This window comes from Arachis ipaensis, chromosome B09 (genome assembly GCF_000816755.2).
Source record: "Arachis ipaensis cultivar K30076 chromosome B09, Araip1.1, whole genome shotgun sequence".
NCBI lineage: Eukaryota > Viridiplantae > Streptophyta > Magnoliopsida > Fabales > Fabaceae > Arachis > Arachis ipaensis.
In genome coordinates this window covers 25,940,442-25,960,470 of record NC_029793.2, presented here as the reverse complement: position 1 = coordinate 25,960,470, position 20,029 = coordinate 25,940,442, and the positions used below count along the sequence as shown (strand labels likewise).

At 39.4% G+C, this 20,029-nt stretch overlaps 1 protein-coding gene across 1 annotated transcript; it reads left to right on the top strand.

Moving 5' to 3' along the window:
* On the top strand, positions 1,006-1,746 carry LOC107615241 (proteoglycan 4-like). Its single transcript, XM_016317339.1, has 2 exons — positions 1,006-1,537; positions 1,655-1,746. The coding sequence occupies exons 1-2, from the start codon at positions 1,006-1,008 to the stop codon at positions 1,744-1,746; spliced, it is 624 nt and encodes a 207-aa protein (XP_016172825.1).

Below are 20,029 nucleotides of genomic sequence, written 5' to 3'. Positions count from 1 at the left end.
AGCTTGGTATGAGAGACTTAGCTCTTTTCTTTTGAAAAATGGTTTTCAAAGAGGCACCACTGACACAACTCTATTCATCAAGAACTCTAATGATTCTTTTATTCTAGTCCAAATATATGTTGATGATATTATTTTTGGATCAGCAAATGAATCCCTTTGTTCTGAATTTGGAAAACTCATGAACTGATTACAAATTAAATACTGAAAATATTCCCCTGCTGTGTGATAATATGAGTGCCATTAATATTTCTAAAAATCCAGTTTTGCACTCTAGGACTAAACATATTGAACTGAAATTTCACTCAATAAGAGAACATGTCCAAAAAAGGGGATATTAGTATTCAATTTGTTAAATCAGAGGAGCAATTAGCAGATATTTTTACAAAACCATTAGCTGAGGATAGATTCTGCATGCTTAGGACTTGTCTAGGAATTTTGAGTTATGATTCCTTGTTTAAAAAATGCTGATGTATTTGCTGGAGCTTTTTGTCTCATAAACAGGCATGAGACAATTCTCGGCAGGTGATGAACGTTTCCATCACGTCAACATGTTCTGGGCTTGTTTCAAATAAATCTCAATCTGGGCCAAACTCAATATTCAAATCAAGAGTGGTCCAAATGTGTTTCATTAATTTCATATCACCTCAAGGCCCAAATATGAATGTTACAATCTTGTTTGTTAGTTTTTTTGATGAATTGTGTGTTTCATAAAAGGCTTTCACTAAATGTTTTGTGGCCCAAAAAGTGTTTCAGGTTAATTTTGTTGTTTTTCAAAATTTTAAAATTAATTTTTTAAATTTTTTTTAATCAAATAAAATCTTTCTTGAATGAGGTCATGTCTTTTCAAGTCTTTTCAAATGGTGATGCAGTTGCATGGTTTTGGAAATTTGCTTTTGGGTACGGTTACCAACACTCCCTCTCTTCCCTCCATTACTCCTTCTTTATCCTTTCGGTTTTCACCACTACCCACATTATTCTCTTTCTTCTTAAATCAAAAACCACCAAATGAGGAAGAAAACTATAGCACACAAGCCTCCTCGAGAAAAGGTGTATAAACTTCCATCCAAACCCTCCACTCGCTCCCAAGACCGCACCTTCACACCTTCACCATCTCCTTCTACCTCTCCTCCTCACACTGCACCCATGGCGCGAACCAAGACTACACCAAGGTACCCTGCTCCTGCCAAGCCGACGCAACCACCTAAGACGACACCCTCCAAACCGAGCTCTTCGAAACCTAGCTCATCCAAAGGGAAGCGTCCTGCTGTTGCAGAACCTGTTCTTGAGACAGCAAAACCTAAGTCAAGGTCTGTCCCTGTTCGATCACAAAGAGGTAACCCTCATCGCCCTCTCACATCTGTTAGAGAACCAGACATTGATCCTTTTGTTCACAAATCACACTACATGACATCTCACTCAGACTTTAACCCCCATCGTTTCAAATCTGCCATGAACCATGATTTTTATGAGGGAGTCGTTCAGTATCGTACTCTATGTCCATCTTTTCTGGCTAATTTACCTGATTTGAAAAAGAAAGGTTTTTCTTTTGTTGAAAATTTAGAATTTTTAGACTGGAATCACCTTTTCAAAATCAAAAAACCTGTATACCCTCAGTTGGTCAAAGAATTTTATGCAAACATGACTTACCATGAAGGAAGTGTGGATTCGTATGTTAAGGGCAGAGACATTATCTTGAATAATGAAACTATCAGTGACTCCTTGAAGTACACTGATGTTGGGCCGTGAGTGGTTCAGTGAAACAGCAAAAAGGATCAACTCGATCTGAGAGAGTGGTTCTAGATGATGATGATGATGAAGAGTTCATTCCAGATGATTCTACTGCTCCTTCTACTGAGGGTACTTCCATCTCCACTGGGAAGAAATCCACTCTGCTGAATGTGGTCAGGGATGTTGCTCAAGAGTTTGTCTCCCAATCGAATCACTTGATTGAATTGAGCAAAGCGAAAAGGAAGCTGGCTAGCAAGCATGAGAACTTTCTGAAGAAATTAAGGGATAGGGTGGCTGTACTTATGACTTTCATTGACAACCTTCAAAATGATGAAGACATTACCACAGATGTTGAAGAGGAAGCTGCCTCGGAGGGGAATGGTTCTGATGCCTAGGATTTGTCTCATAAAAACTGTTGTTGCTGCTTTCTTTTTGTCTCATGATTTCTGCTCTTTTAGTACTTTTGAACTGTTTCTTTTTGGATGACTGTAATAACTCTGGATATTACTGCACCTTTGGTAGTTTAGTTAGTATTTTGGACTGGGCACTAACCTTTCTTGCAGGGTTTATAGTGATGTTTTTGTTGATCTTGCCAGTCGTCCACCCTTGATGGCAAAAGGGGGAGTAATAGTAGGATATTTAAGCATATTTTGGCATTGATGCAGCCATCAGTTTTTCTTTTGAAATTTTTGTCAAATTGCTGCACTAAAATTTAATTCTACATGCTGAATACTGATGCTGATAATATTAGCTTGATATTGGGCTGATTATGTGATGTTGCTCATTTGATATTCCCTGTACAAGATAAATTGTGCATAGCTCTTCATTATGCTCTCTTTAAGAACAATGTGAAACAGGAACAAAGAGGAAAGCATAAATCCAGGGGGAGCAATTTTTGAAAAGGAAAGGGGGAGAAACATAAAAGCAAATGACAAAAATCAAAGGGAGTTTCTAAACCTTACTCAAATTCATTTTCTTCCTTTTTGATTATTTGCTTAAATCATGTTTGTCATCAAGGGGGAGATTGTTGAGTTAAGAAATTAACTAAATTAATTAGTGATGACAAACATTATTTTTGGCAAAATAAATAATTAGAGTTGTTCAAATTAATAAGTATATGTTGCTAATTATTCATTATATGTTGCAGGCCAAAATCTGATTTACAGCCCAACTTGAATGGAAAATAAAACAAGGCAAATGGGCTGAATGGTAAGTGTGAATAAAGACAAGCCCAAGTCATTCATTTCAAACAAAATTCATCAAAGAACCATAGCAAAGCACCAACGGGCTGAAGTAAAGAAGAACCTGATCCAAGCCTGAAATTGTTTTTCAATTTCCCACCATCTTGCTCCAACCAAAGCAACGTTCCTCTCCTCTCTAACCAAGTCACATCAAGACTTCAGAAAAGTAAGAAAGAGAATGAGAAGAAAAGCTTCCTCCATAAGCCAGTAACCAAAGAAGCAAGAAAGAGAAAATCTAAGCTTGAAGCACAGAAGCTAAAGCAGAAAATCTAATCCAAATCAAGCTTAGGTTAAAGGTAATCCATCTCATCTTGCATGCATCAGATCTTCATCCCTTCTTCCCAACTCTCTGCACTATCCGAAAATGGCATTCAAGGGAAAGTTGATCTCTGTTCTTCACTGCTACAAATCCACGGTCACAAGAGATTCTTGGGGACCAAGTTGCATTTCTATGGCTAAGATCAAGTTGACCATAAGAAGATTTCTATTGTTACTGCTTTGTGGCTTTCGGTCAAGATAAGGAAGTCAGAGGGAAAGTTTCTTCTCTGAGGATTAAGGTGAAAAAGTGAATCGGTGAGTTGTTGAAGCTCAAGGCTCAAGGTGTTGACCTTGGAAGAAGAACTCAGCCACATGAAAGGAGATAAAAGAAGCTTGCTGTTCATTCAGAAACTAAGGAGAGAAAACCAGTGAATAGAGGTTTTGTTCTGATATAGCTCTTTGAAGAAGTTCAACTAATTGGACAGTGTAACCTAATCAAAGGTGCATTCCGCCAGTATGAAGAACTGAATCAGAGGCATGCTAATCTGGTTTTTCGCATAGCACAGAGACTGTTGATGAAGTCAATCTCCTTCATGTTTTACAGATTGTAATGTACTTTTCTATGTTTATCTTTCTGTAATTTCTTGTGAGAAAAGACATATTGAGAGAGCTCAAGTAAAAGCCATGACTGGAGTGTGAAAGGATTGGGTAAATCCTGTGTTATTGGTGTATGTAATACTGTTAACTATAGTGAAATTCTTCCATAGTTGTGGAGGAGACTGGATGTAGGTTGCATAGCACAAGGCAACCGAACCAGGATACATGCTGGTGTTAGCTTTTCTCTTCTCTGCTGTGTTCTGTTTTCTGATATTCATGAGACAAAAATAAATTGTCTCATAAATTTCCGCTGCTAAGTTAAAACAGAATCAGAATTGCAAATCTGTTTTAAAAGGGTAACAACAGCAACTAAAAGGAAGGCATAGATTCAACCCCCTTCTCTAAGCCTACCACAACCTTCAGTCTACCTTCTAAACACAATTGAGAGCGCGCCAATTGGGCTTCTGTAGCTCCAGAAAATCCACTTCAAGTGCAGGAAAGTCAGAATCCAACAGCATCTGCAGTCCTTTTTCAGCCTCTGAATCAGATTTTTGCTCAGGTCCCTCAATTTCAGCCAGAAAATACGTGAAATCACAGAAAAACACACAAACTCATAGTAAATTCCAAAAAAGTGAATTTTAAATAAAAACTAATAAAAATATAATAAAAACTAACTAAAATATACTAAAAATATACTAAAAATAATGCCAAAAAGCGTATAAATTATCCGCTCATCACAACACCAAACTTAAATTGTTGCTTGTCCCCAAGCAACTGAAAATCAAATAGGATAAAAAGAAGAGAATATACAATGAATTCCAAAAACATCTATGAAGATCAGTATTAATTAGATAAGCAGGGCTTTTAGCTTTTTGCCTCTGAACAGTTTTGGCATCTCACGTTATCCTTTGAAGTTCAGAATGATTGGCTTCTATAGGAACTCAGAATCCAGATAGTGTTATTGATTCTCCTAGTTAAGTATGTTGATTCTTGAACACAGCTACTTTATGAGTCTTGGCCGTGACCCTAAGCATTTTGTTTTCCAGTATTACCACCGGATACATAAATGCCACAGACACATAACTGGGTGAACCTTTTCAGATTGTGACTCAGCTTTGCTAGAGTCTCCAATTAGAGGTGTCCAGAGCTCTTAAGCACACTCTTTTTACTTTGGACCACGACTTTAACCGCTTAGTCTCAAGTTTTCACTTGACACCTTCACGCCACAAGCACATGGTTAGGGACAGCTTGGTTTAGCCGCTTAGGCCAGGATTTTATTCCTGTGGGCTCTCCTATCCACTGATGCTCAAAGCCTTGGATCCTTTTTATTACCCTTGCCTTTTGGTTTAAAGGGCTATTGACTTTTTCTGCTTGTTCTTTTTTTTTTCTTTTTTTTCACATTTTTTTTGCAAGCTTTCTATTCACTGCTTTTTCTTGCTTCAAGAATTAATTTTATGATTTTTCAGATCATCAAATAACATTTCTCCTTTTCCATCATTCTTTCAAGAGCCAACAATTTTAACATTCATGAATCAACAAATTAAAAAATATGTACTATTCAAGCATTCATTCAGAAAAACAAAAGTATTGCCACCACATCAAAATAATTAATCTGTTTTAAAATTCGAAATTCATGCACTTCTTTTTCTTTTTCAATTAAAAACATTTTTTATTTAAGAGAGGTGATGGATTCATTTTCATAGCTTTAAGGCATAGACACTAAGACACTAGTGATCATGTAATAAAGACACAAACATAGATAAACATAAAGCATAAAAATTTGAAAAACAGATGATAAAGAATAAGGAGATTAAAGAACGGGTCCACCTTAGTGATGGCGGCTAGTTCTTCCTCTTGAAGATCTTATGGAGTGCTTGAGCTCCTCAATGTCTCTTCCTTGCCTTTGTTGCTCCTCTCTCATGACTCTTTGATCCTCTCTCATGTCTCTTCCTTTCCTTTGTGCCCATTTCTGGCGTTAAACGCCCAGAATGGTGCCAGACTGGGCGTTTAACGCCCATTCTGCTGCCTTTACTGGCGTTTAAACGCTAGTAGGCTTCTCCTCCAGGGTGTGCTATTTTTCATTCTGTTTTTCAGTTTGTTTTTGCTTTCTTCAATTGTTTTTGTGACTTCACATGATCATCAACCTACAGAAAACATAAAATAACAATGGAAAATAGAAATTAACATAGATAAATAAAATTGGGTTGCCTCCCAACAAGCGCTTCTTTAATGTCAGTAGCTTGACAGTGGGCTCTCATGGAGCCTCACAGATACTCAGAGCATGATGATGGCCTCTTAACACCAAACTTAGAGTTTGGTTGTAGCCTTCCAACACCAAACTTAGAGTTTGAATGTGGGGGTTTTATTTGACTCTGTATTGAGAGAATCCTTTCATGCTTCTTCCTTTTCCTGTCTGCAAACCATGGTACTTCCTGAATGGCGAAGAGTTGCTCATCCGAAAAGGTTTCAGAGATCTCAGTAGGAAGGTGGGATACCCCTGCTACTGGTTTTATCCGGGACAGGTGATCAGCTACCTGGTTCTCTGTCCTTTTTCTGTCTCTTATTTCTATATCAAACTCTTGCAGAAGCAACACCCATCTTATGAACCTAGGTTTTGAATCCTGCTTTGTGAGTAGGTATTTAAGAGCAGTATGGTCAGTATACACAATCACTTTTGAACCTACTAAATAGGATCTAAACTTGTCAATGGCATAAACCACTGTAAGTAACTCTTTTTCTGTGGTTGTGTAATTCTTCTGTGCATCATTTAAAACACGGCTAGCATAGTAAATGACGTGCAGAAGTTTGTTATGCCTCTGTCCCAACACTGCACCAATGGCATGGTCACTGGCATCACACATTAATTCGAATGGTAGTGTCCAGTCAGGTACAGAGATGACTGGTGCTGTGACCAGCTTGGCTTTCAGGGTCTCAAACACCTGCAGACACTCTGTGTCAAATACAAATGGCGTGTCAGCAGCTAGCAGGTTGCTTAGAGGTTTTGCAATTTTTGAAAAATCCTTTATGAACCTCCTATAGAATCCTGCATGCCCCAGAAAGCTTCTGATTGCCTTAACATTGGCAGGTGGTGGTAATTTCTCAATTACCTCTAACTTGGCTTGATCCACCTCTATCCCCTTGCTTAAAATTTTGTGCCCAAGGACAATTCCTTCAGTCACCATAAAGTGACATTTTTTCCCAGTTTAAGAAGGTTAGTCTCTTGGCACCTTTTCAGAACAAGTGCTAAATGGTCAAGACAGGAGCTGAATGAGTCTCCAAATACTGAAAAGTCATCCATGAAGACTTCCAGAAATTTTTCCACCATATCAGAGAAAATAGAGAGCATTCATCTCTGAAAGGTCGCAGGTGCATTGCACAAACCAAAAGGCATCCTTCTGTAGGCAAATACTTCAGAAGGACATGTGAATGCTGTTTTCTCTTGATCCTGAGGATCCACTGCAATTTGGTTGTAACCTGAATAGCCATCCAAAAAGTAGTAATATTCATGACCTGCTAGTCTCTCTAGCATCTGGTCTATGAATGGGAAAGAAAAGTGATCCTTTCGGGTGGCTGTATTGAGCCTTCTATAGTCAATACATATACGCTACCCTGTAACTGTTCTTGTAGGAACCAATTCATTCTTTTCATTATGAACCACTGTCATGCCTCCCTTCTTGGGGACAACGTGGACAGGACTCACCCAGGGGCTATCAGAAATAGGATAAATAATCCCAGCCTCTAGTAACTTAGTGACCTCTTTCTGCACCACTTCCTTCATGGCTGGATTTAGCCGCCTCTGTGGTTGAACCACTGGCTTAGCATCATCCTCCAATAGGATCTTGTGCATGCATCTTGCTGGGCTAATGCCCTTAAGGTCACTTATGGACCACCCAAGAGCTGTCTTGTGTGTCCTTAGCACTTGAATTAGTGCTTTCTCTTCCTGTGGATTTAAAGCAGAGCTTATGATCACTGGAAAAGTGTCACCCTCTCCCAGAAATACATATTTCAGGGATGGTGGTAGTGATTTGAGCTCGGGTTTAGGAGGTTTCTCCTCTTCCTGAGGGATTTTCATAGGTTCTTTTATTTCCTCTGATTCCTCCAGATCAGGCTGAACATCTTTAAAGATGTCATCTAGCTCTGATTCAAGACTTTCAGTCATATTGACATCTTCCACCAGGGATTCAATAATATCAACGCTCATGCAGTCATTTAACGTGTCTGGATGCTGCATAGCTTTGACAACATTTAACTTGAACTCATCCTCATTGACTCTCAGGGTCACTTCCCCTTTTTGGACATCAATGAGAGTTCATCCAGTTGCTAGGAAAGGTCTTCCTAGAATCAGAGTTGCACTCTTGTGCTCCTCCATTTCCAGCACTACAAAGTCAGTGGGAAAGGCAAATGGCCCAACCTTGACAATCATGTCCTCAATTATGCCTGATGGGTATTTAATGGAGCCATCAGCAAGTTAAAGACATATCCGGGTTGGTTTGACCTCTTCAGTCAAACCAAGCTTTCTGATAGTGGATGCAGGTATTAGGTTGATACTTACTCCAAGGTAACATAGAGCTGTCTTGGTGTAAACACCCTCTAATGTGCACGGTATCATAAAGCTTCCTGGATCTGTAAGCTTCTCTGGTAAGCTTTTCAGAATGACTGCACTGCATTCTTCAGTGAGAAAAACTTTTTCAGTTTCTCTCCAATCCTTCTTATGACTTAAGATCTCTTTCATGAACTTAGCATAAGAGGGTATTTTTTCAAGTGCCTCTGCAAATAGGATCTTTATTTCAAGAGTCCTGAGATAGTCTACAAAGCGGGCAAATTGTTTATCCTGCTCCACTTGGCAGAGTTTCTGAGGATAAGGCATCATGGCTTTATATTCTTCAACCTTAGTTGCTGTAGGTTTATTTCTTACAGAGGTGGTTGGAGAAGCCTTCTTAGAGGGGTTACTATCAGTACTTGCAGGTGTCTGATCCCTCATTGGCGTTTGAACGCCAGAGCTGGGCAGGGAATGGGCGTTTAACGCCAACTTTTCTCCTTTTTCTGGCGTTTGAACGCCAGTAATGGGCATCCACTGGCGTTTAACACCAATCTCTCACCCTTTTCTGGCGTTTGAACGCCAGAATTATTCTTCTCTGGGCTCTTGCTGTCCTCAGAGGGATTTTGGGCAGTGGTTTGGTCATCCTCTATCAGTTGTTCCTTTCTTGGCTTTCTGCTACTTTGAGCTGATTTATTCAATGTCTTCCCACTCCTTAATTGGACAGCTTGGCATTCTTCTGTTATCTGTTTAGATAGCTGCTGTCTTGTCTGATTCAATTGTGCTTCCATATTCTTGTTAGCCTTTTTAGTATCTTGGATCATCTCTTTAATTTCTACTAATTGTTTTGTCATAAGGAGTAATTGCTGATTAAGTTCAACAATCTGTTCTTGAGGATTAGGATTAGTAGTTACTGCCATAGCCTCTTCTTTTATGGAGGACTCACTGTTTGAGTACAGATGTTGATTTCTAGCAACTGTATCTATGAGTTCTTGAGCCTCTTCAATTGTTTTTCTCATGTGTATAGATCCACCAGCTGAGTGGTCTAGAGACATCTAAGCTTTTTCTGTAAGTCTATAGTAGAAGATGTCTAACTGTACCCACTCTGAAAATATTTTAGAGGGGAATTTTCTTAGCATCCCTCTGTACCTCTCCCAAGCATTATAAAGAGATTCATGATCCTCTTGTTTAAAGCCTTGGATGTCCAGCCTTAGCTGTGTCATCTTTTTTGGAGGGTAAAATTGATTCAGGAATTTGTCTGTTAATTGTCTCCATGTTTTTATGCTTGTGTGGGTTGGTTATTTAACCACCTCTTAGCTTGATCTTTTACAGCAAATGGAAACAATAATAATCTGTAGACATTCTGATCCACTTCTTTATCACGTACTATATCAGCAATTTGTAAGAACTGTGCCAGAAACTCAGTAGGTTCTTCCTGTGAAAGACCGGAATACTAGCAATTTTGCTGCACCATGATAATGAGCTGAGGGTTTAGCTCAAAGCTGCTTGCTTTGATGGGAGGTATACAGATGCTACTCCCATATGCAGCTGTAATGGGGTTAGCATATGACCCTAGAGTCCTTCTGGACTGTTCATTTCCACTTATGTCCATGATGGAGAAAAGAAAATTGATATGAATTGCAAATAAATTATATTTTTATTTTTATTTATTTAATTAAAAGTAACCGAAATTAAAATAGAATAAACTAAAATAAATGGAAAATAAAATAAAATTTCAAAAAAAAAAAGAAAATAAAATAAAAGCAAATTGAAGACTAAATTAATTAATTAATTAAAAAGATTTTGAAATTAGCAATCAAAAAGATATGATTGAAAATTATTTTGAAAAATATATGATTTAGAAGATATGATTGCAATTAAAAAAAAGATATGATTGAAAATTATTTTGAAAAAGATATGATTGAAGAAATTAAAAAGATTTAATTTTTGAAAGAGATTTGAAAGGATCAATTTTTGAAATTAGAATTTTGACTTGACTAAAAAAAAAGATATGATTTTGAAAATCTTTGACTAATTTAATACAAAATTTCAAAATTTATGAGTAAAATAAGGAAAATATATTTTTTTGATTTTTGAATTTTAATGAGGAAAGAGAAAAACAACAAAATGACACCAAACTTAGAAATTTTAGATCAAAACAGAGAGAACAAACAAGAAAACTTTGAATGTCAAGATGAATACCAAGAACACTTTAAAGATCAAGATGAACACAGAGAACAAATTTTTGAAAAAAAAATTAAATAAATAAAAGCACAAAAACACACCAAACTTAAAATTTTTAGAAAATCAAACACAAATTTTCGAAAAATTAAAAGAAAACACAAAGAAGACACCAAACTTAGAATTTTTAAAGATCAAGAGACAACTAAGAGTATGCAAATTCGAAAAATTAAAAGAAAGTAAAAACATGCAATTGACACCAAACTTAAAATATGAAACTAAACTTCAAATAAAAGACTCTAAACCAACAAAAATAAAATATTCCTAATCTAAGCACCAAGATAAACCTTCAGTTGTCCAAACTCGAACAATCCCCGGCAACGGCGCCAAAAACTTGGTGCACGAAATTACAATCACACTTTTTGCAACTCCGCACAACTAACCAGTAAGTGCACTGGGTCGTCCAATTAATACCTTACGTGAGTAAGGGTCGATCCCACGGAGATTGTCGGCATGAAGCAAGCTATGGTTATCTTGTAACTCTTAGTCAGGATATCAATAATTCTCAGATTTAATTGTAAAAAGAAAAAGAACATGAAATAAATACTTGTCATGCAGTAATGAAGAACAGGTTGAGGCTTTGGAGATGCTTTATCTTCTGAATCTCTGCTTTCCTACTATCTTCTTCTTCATGCACGCAAGGCTCCTTCCATGGCAAGCTTTATGTTGGGCATCACCGTTGTCAATGGCTACTTCCCGTCCTCTCAATGAAAATGTTCCAAATGCGCTGTCACCGCACGGCTAATCATCTGTCGGTTCTCGATCATGTCAGAATAGGATCCATTGATCCTTTTGCGTCTGTCACTACGCCCAACACTCATGAGTTTGAAGCTCGTCACAGTCATCCCTTCCCATATCCTACTCAGAATACCACAGACAAGGTTTAGACGTTCCGGATTTCAGGAATAGCCGCCAATAATTCTAGCTTATACCACGAAGACTCTAATCTGAATCATGAGGCTAAGAGATATGCATTCAATCTAAGGTAGAACGGAGGTGATTGTCAGGCACGCGTTCATAGGTGAGAATGATGATGAGTGTCACGGATCATCACATTCATCAGGTTGAAGTGCGAATGAATATCTTAGAATAGAAGCAAGCGTGATAGAATGGAAAACAGTAGTAATTGCATTAATTCATTAAGAACAGCAAAGCTCCTCACCCCCAACAATGGGGTTTAGAGACTCATGCCATAGAAGATACAATATGAAATGTGTAAAATGTCATGAGGTACAAGATGAATCACTAAAAGTAGTTTTTATAGTAAACTGGTGACCTAGGGTTACAGAAAATGAGTAAGCTAGGGTGTTTAGTGTAAAAATCCACTTCTGGGGCCCACTTGGTGTGTGCTTGGGCTGAGCATTGAAGCTTTCATGTGTAGAGACTTTTCTTGGAGTTAGACGCCAGCTTTTGTGCCAGTTTGGGCGTTTAACTCCAGATTTTATGCCAGTTCTGGCGTTAAACACCAGAATTCTTGAGCTGACTTGGAACGCCTGTTTGGGCCATCAAATCTCGGGCAAAGTATGAACTATTATATATTGATGGAAAGCTCAGAATGTCTACTTTCCAACGCAATTAAGAGTGCGCCAATTGGGCTTCTACAGCTCCATAAAATGCACTTTGAGTGCAGGGAGGTCAGAATCTAACAGCATCTGCAGTCCTTTTTCAGCCTTTGAATCAGATTTTTGCTCAGGTCCCTTAATTTCAGCCAGAAAATATCTGAAATCACAGAAAAATACACAAACTCATAGTAAAGTCCAGAAAAGTAAATTTTAAATAAAAACTAATAAAAATATAATAAAAACTAACTAAAATATACTAAAAACATACTAAAAATAATGCCAAAAAGCGTATAAATTATCCGCTCATCAGAGGGCCTCTAAGATTTCCGTGTTTTGAGACTGCTTGTCCCCCTTAGTTTGAGGCACGTCTTTTGATGCAGCATCTGTATTTTTCAGCGGGGTTCTTTCTTCCAAACCGGAGTTGTGGTCGTTGTCATGGTTGTCCGCCATGATGATGGGATGAATTCCAGGTTCTCCGGCAACGGCGCTAATGTTCCGAGGGTTACCTGAAACTGAAGGTCGATCTCAGATGAGATCTTCTGTGGAAGCCGGAGCTGTTGTGTCCGACTTGTTGGAGCTGGTGGTGCTGCTGATCTTTGATCACCGGAGGGGTGGTACCTGCAAGAGACTCCGATGCTTAAGTTAGCATGGGCTTTGAGCAGGTTTTTTGTGTAGAATCAGAGTATGAGTTATACCTAGGTGCTCCAGTGAATTTATAGTAGTGTGTGAGTGACCTGCCTTTTGAGATAAGTTAGTTATCCTATCTTATCTTTGAGTGAAGTCATCTTATTTTTAAGGGGAACCGCCTTTATCTTTCTAGGCTTTGGCTACCTTTAGATTGGGCTGTGTCCCTTCGTTTGGGCCTGCTTGGGCCCTTATAGCGATTTGGCCGAGCTCTTTTGGGAAGAGGTCGGTTGTGACCAACCTTAAGAGGTCGGTTGCTCTTGTCTTCAGTCAACCCTGGTCACATAGCTCGACCTAGGGTATGAACAAGTAGTCATCCTGAAAAATGAGTAAGGAACTCGGATCGAACTATCACTAAGGTTTGAGTTTCCTGCTTCTAACAATCAAGTAAAGTATGAAGCCTTACTTGCTGGCTTGAAGCTGGATAAATAGATTGGAGCAGAAAAGTTGATAGTGTTTAGTGATTCTCAAGTGATAATTTTTCAAGTTAATGGCACTTGTCAAGCCAAAGACCCCAACATGAAGAAGTACCTAGAAGAGGCACAGGAACATCTGGCTCAGTTCTCAAAAAGAGAGGTCCGACATATAGCTCAGAAATCCAACGGCCAAGTAGACGCCCTCTCTAAGTTAGCCAGCACCAAGCTAGGGAGCAACAATAGAATCCTCATCCAGAAAACTCTCTATGCACCCTCAGTGCCCAAGGGATATGATAGCTTGAAAATAATGGCCATATCTAACCAAAGTCTAGGATGGATGACTCCCATAGTCGACTACTGCTACGGGACTGAGAATTTCCATAGTTTAACCGGCAAGTGCACCGAGTCAAACAAAGTAATACCTCAGGTGAGTGAGGGTCGATCCCACGAGGATTTTCGGACTGAGCAAACAATGATTATCCAGTTGGACTTAGTTAGGCAAATCAGAGAACGGGTTTTTATGGTTGAAATGCATAAAACAGTAAATAAGCAAGTAAATAAACAAATAAAGGGTTTGGTGTGAAAACAGCATGAGAAAATAGTTAAAGTTTCGGAAATGTTTATCTTTCCGGATTAATAGTTCTTACCAACTGTTTTAATAATACATGATTCATTCCATGGCAAATCGTAATTAACTAAACCCTAATACCTTAGTGATTTAGTTTCCTCTATCCTTCATTAACCGCCACTCCCTTGGTCACTTAATTCCGATTAGAAGGTTAAGTACAGAAACTAGTTTATGGTCACAAAAACCCTAATTACCCAAAGATAACAGGATTATATGTCACATATCCCAATTAGTTCAAGTAATTATCAATTTAGGAGGAATTTATTTTCAAGCTGTTATTCAAGCGAGACAACTCTCCCGAGAATCACAAGAACACAAGTAGAATAAGGGTCATACTCCCGTTCCACCCAAATTCATAAGATTAAGAACGAAAACACCGTTCCACCCAAATTCATAAGATTAAGAACGAAAACAATCCTTAGAATTGGATCAATACATTAATTAAAATAGAAGAATAATAGTTCTAATTCATAGAAATAAACAGAGCTCCTAACATTAACCGAGAGGTTTAGTTGCTCATGACTTACAGAGAAAACAGGGTTCTAAAAAGTGCGGAAGAGAAAAGATAAATTTCGAACCCCCTAAGAGGAGTATATTTTCCCTTTTATACTAACCTAATTTGATACAGAAATAAAATAAAATAATAAATCCTATGACTCAAAGATATTATTTGTAAATAAAATTACAAAAAGAAAATAAAATATAACTAATAAATGTTAAATCCACTTGAGAGACCCAAAGAGAGGGTGATTTGGACTGCTTGTTGGCGTTAAACGCCACTTTGGGCATTTAACGCCCTAAGGGGAGCAAAGTTGCACATGCTTGAGGTCCCTTGCTGACGCTAAACACCAGTTGGGCATTTAGCGCCTAGCAGGGTGTTGCAAGCTTTTTTCGTTTTTCAGCTCCAAACTCTGCTAAACTGCTCCAAATTTACCTGAAATCATAAAAATACTAAAACAACTCAAAGTAGCATCCAAATGGGATTTTTGCACTAAAATTAAGTAAAACTAAATAAAATCTACTAAAAATAACTAGAAAATGACCATAAAAAGGGTACGACATGCTCACGCATCACAACACCAAACTTAAACTTTTGCTTGTCCTCAAGCAACCAAAAACAATGTAGGACTAAGAAGAGAAAATGTCTGAGATTTGAATTATCATTTAAGCTCAGCTCTAGTTACTGAATGGGCCTTATGACACTCTAATTTTGAATAGTTTCGGCATCTCACTAACCTTTGAACCTCAAAAATATTAGTATCCTTCGGAACTAGAACTCGGATGATATTATAGATTCTCTTCCTTAGGCTCTAATTGATTCTTGATCACAGCTCTTTTCTTTTCTTTAGTTTGCACCTTGAGCCTAGCCGTGACTCTAAGTGTTCTGTTTTCAAGCTTAACTTGATACAAGAACACCACAAGCACTTAACTGGGAAACTCCTTGAGTTCGAATTTCTCTTTGTTTTTTTCTGCCAGACAGTGGTGGTTAGAGCCTTAGGCATATTCTGTAATAGCAATGGGTCACGACTTTAAGTGTTCAGTCTCAAGGGTTACTTGACACCTTCACACCACAAGCATATGGTTAGGGAAAACCACTCTTTTGAGCTTTAGATCAATTTTGATCCTCCTAACTATTGATGCTCAAAGCCTTGAACCTTTTTCTTTTGATTTTTCTTTTCTTTTCAATTCTTTTTGCTGTTTATTTTGCCTCAAGAATCAATCTTTTTCTAATTTCAGAGAATCAATAATACTTCTCTAAGCTTCTGATCCTCAGGAACCAATATTCTCAACTCCAATATCAAATATGCATAGTTAATTCATACGTTTAGAAACAGAGATAGTGTCACAACATCAAAGTAACTAGAATAACTCAATATCTATAAATATAACTCAAAATCTCATGCATTTTACTACTTCCTTTTCTTTTGATTTTTGCTTAAGCTCAGTGCACAATACATGAGACATCTTCTAAAATAAAAATACTAAAATAAACAATTAAACTTGAAAGCAAGGGAATCCAACTAATGATCATGCAACTCAGAATAGAAATAGAAAATAGAATGAAATACTACGGAGGTGGTGGAACTGGCTCCTGTTGCGGTCTTTGCCCGAGCTCTCTAGCATGCTCCATACCCTTCTTTATGATTGGTCTCTCAACTCCGATCGGGGTATCTCCATCAATGTGAGTTTTAGCTGCTGCACATAGGCGATAGATGAGATGAGGAAAAGTCAGTCTCGCAGTGGTGGAGGACTTGTTAGCTATCCTGTAGAACTCCTGAGGGATCACCTCATACACCTCCACCTCGTTGCCGTGCATGATACAGTGAATCATCACTGCTCGCTCGACTGTAACCTCAGATTGGTTGCTCGCAGGAAGGATGGAACGTTGGATGGACTCCAACCATCCCCTAGCCAATGGCTTGAGGTCATGCCTACCTAGCTGGTATCGCTTACCTCTAGAATCCCTCCTCTATTGAGCTTTGGGGAGATAGATGTCAACAAGAACTTGATCTAACTGCTGGTCAGTTTTAACCCTCCGACTGTATGTGTAATAGCCCAAACCACCCGCTAGCACGATATTCTTCGCTTTGGCATACAAGGCCTCACGGTTTTACCTTTGATGATAGGGATGATAGCCGAAACCCCCATACTCACTCATCAAAATGCGTCATGCTAGGGAGAGGTATCCACACTCTTATAAGGCATGCTTCGTTCCCCTCCCCAATCGATGTGGGACCTTACAATCCACCCCCTAAGGGAGTCCAGCGCCCTCGCTGGCACATCGATCCGGGCTTTGGCTCTGATATCATCTGTAACAGTCCAGATCACCCGCTAGCATGATATTGTCTGCTTTGGCACACAAGGCCTCACGGTTTTGCCTTTGACGATAGAGATGATAGCCAAAACCCCCACACTCACTCGTCAAAATGTGTCATGCTAGGGAGAGGTATCCACACCCTTATAAGGCATGCTTCGTTCCTCTCCCCAACCGATGTGGGACCTTACAATATGAATAAGGATCCTCTCTGGATGGTGGTAACTGTAGTGCCACCCTTACACGCTCCAGGCTGAAATCCATGATATGCCCTCTGACCATAGTGCGCCAGTTCTTTGGCTCTAGGTTCACGCCTCTGACATGCTTGTAAGTGACCCAAGCATTAGTGTAGAACTCTCGCACCATCGGTGTTCCAACTTTAGCCACGGGGTTGGCTAGAACTTTCCAACCCCATTTCAAAATCTGGTACTATATCTCTGGGTGCTCCTCCGGCTTCAGATCGAAGCAGACCTTTGGAATCACCTTCTTCTTGTGCACCACCTCATAAAAGTGGTCCTCATGTGTCTTGAAAAAGAACCGTGTAAAATCTCATGGGTCGGAGGAAGGAGCCTTCTCTTTCCTCTTTCTTGAGGAGGATTCTCCGGTCTTGGGTGCCATGGAGAAAGTAAAAAATGAAGAACAAAAGCGGAGCACCCAACAACAAACTTAAAATGTTGCTCGTCCCAGAGCAAAGTAAGAAAAATAAAATAGATAGAGGAGAATGGGGAAGAGAAGGCTTCGACCTTGGCTAAAAAAGAAGGGGAAAAGGAAAGATTGGGAGTATGTACGATGAATGGTAAGTAAGAAGGAGAGAGTAGTGTGAGGTGTGGTGAAAAGTGAAAGTGAAGTGGGGTATTTATAGGTGGGGAGGGGGTGTGGTTCGGTTATGGGGGAAGGGTGAGGGGGAAAGTTGAGAGAAGGATGGGATAGATGAGATTGGATTAGGTAGAGTGGGAGGTGAGTTGAGAGAATCAAGGGAAGTGATGGGTGATGGGATGGATGAATGTGGATGGAAAAGTAGGTAAGAAAGAGAGAGAATGTATAAGATTGAATGGTGAAGTAGGTGGGAGTTAGGGTTTGACCAATGGTACAAAGCCTTCCCTTCAATTTTGAAACCTTCCCTCTGGGCATTAAATGTTGGTTCTAGCGTTTAACGCTAGCAGGTGACATACCCTCTTTTTTTGGCGTTTAACACCAGTTATGGGCGTTAAACTCTCTAGCGGGAGCAAAAATTGTGTTGGAATGCCCCCTTTCGGGCATTAAACGCTCATACCAAAGCTCCCTCCCTGGCGTTTAGCACCCACAGCTGTTTCTCTCCAAGGCATTTTGTTCTTCTATCTGAGCTCTCCTATCCCTATTTTCAGCGCTGTACATGATTACAAACATTAGAAGAACTAGGAAAACTACGAAAATTAATGAACAATAAAATGATATGAAATCAAACTAAAATAAAACTGAGATAAAACAAAAGTAAACTAAAGGATACTAATATTTGGGTTGCCTCCCAACAAGTGCTTCTTTACCGTCACTAGCTTGACAGGCAGCTCCTCTAAGGAGGAGGATCATAGGGGCTTAGATCTTCACCCCTCATTGTGAACTTCTTTCCTGTGCTCTTATGAATCAACTTAACATGCTCTAGAGACAGGATCCTATTCATAGTATGTGGCATGATTAGGCTTCTAGTGAACACCACCTTCATTCCAAGTGAGAAGTCCTCAGTAGGAATCTTATTGTTCTTCCAGCCTTTAGGTACTTTCTTTTTGGGGCCTCCTCCCTCTTTGGTGGGTGGTGAATGCCCAACACTAATCTTAGGTTTGATGTCAGGGGGTACTGTATGGCTTTCCACCAAGTGAGAAGGCTTAAGCTCTGAGCTCTGTATGTAGGTACCTCTTTTATCAGAGAGTGGTGGAGGTTTGAAGACCATCCTATCCTCATGTAACTTCAGCACCAATTCACCTCTCTCTATATCAATGAGGGCTCTTCCAGTGGCTAGGAATGGACTTCCTAGGATGATAGAGTCCTCTGTATCCTCCCCCATGTCAAGTATTACAAAATCAACAGGGAGGAAGACTTCTCCAACTTTGACCAATATGTTCTCCACTGGCCTATATACCTGCTTTCGAGACTTGTCAGCCATCTCTAGTGCAATTCTTGTGGGTTGTGCCTCTTGGATCCCCAACTTTTTCATCACGGAGAGCGGCATCAGATTTATGCTTGAACCAAGGTCACAGAGTGCTTTCTCAAATGTAATATTTCCATTGGTACAGGAAATTAGGAAGCTTTCGGGATCTGGCATCTTCTTGGGTAGCTTCCTCTGAATGAGTGCATTGCAGTCCTTGGTCAAGACCACAGTTTTATCTCCCTTCAAGGCCTTTTTCTCAGAGAGTATGCTTTTCATGAAGGCCATATAGGGAGGCATCTTCTCCAACACCTTAACAAAAAGAATATTAATGTGTAACTTTTTGAAGATTTCTAAGAACTGAGCGAATTGCTCATCCTTGGTCTCCTCTTGAAGTTTCTGAGGGCGTTGTACTTCAGGCTCTTGTGCCACCAGTGGGGCGTGTAACAGTGCTCTTCCAACCTCTTCTTGAGCCTTTTCTTCCTTTAATTCCTCAGCAGCATACACCTCCTCCTTAGGTTCAGGCTCCTTGTTCATGATGAAGGCCTTGCACTCTTCTCTTGGATTCACCTTTGTGTTACTGAAAAGAGTGTTAGGAGGTCTCTCAGGTATCTTCTTGTTCAACTGACCCACTTGTACTTCCAAGTTCCAAATTGAAGCTCTTGTCTCTTGCATAAAGCTATGAGTGGTATTGGAAAGCTCTGAGACTATTGTGGCTAGGTCAGGAGTGTCTTGGCTCTGAGAGTAACCTTGCTGCTGCTGAGAGGGCTGGAATTGCCGGTTGTTAAACCTATTCTAATTGGATCCACCTTGGTTGTTGTTGAAGCTCTGTTGGGGCTTTTGTGACTGCTCCTTTCACCCAAAGTTAGGGTGATTCCTCCACTCCTGATTAAAAGTATTCAAATATGGGTCATTGTTGGGATTTTTGGAGGGGTTTCCCATGTAATTTACTTGCTCAGTGGTGGGTTGAGCAAAGCCATAGGAGTCCCCTTGGTTGTAGCTTCCAGTCACATCATAGGATGCATCTTGAGTGTGGACAGCTGAGACTTGCATCCCTGTTAAATGCTGAGAGATCATGCTAATTTGCTGGGACATGATCTTGTTCTAAGCCAAGATGGCATCTAGTTTGTCCACCTCTATGACTATTTTCCTTTGAGTAGTCCCAGTTCTCAAAGGATTTCTCTCAGAAGTGTAAAGATATTG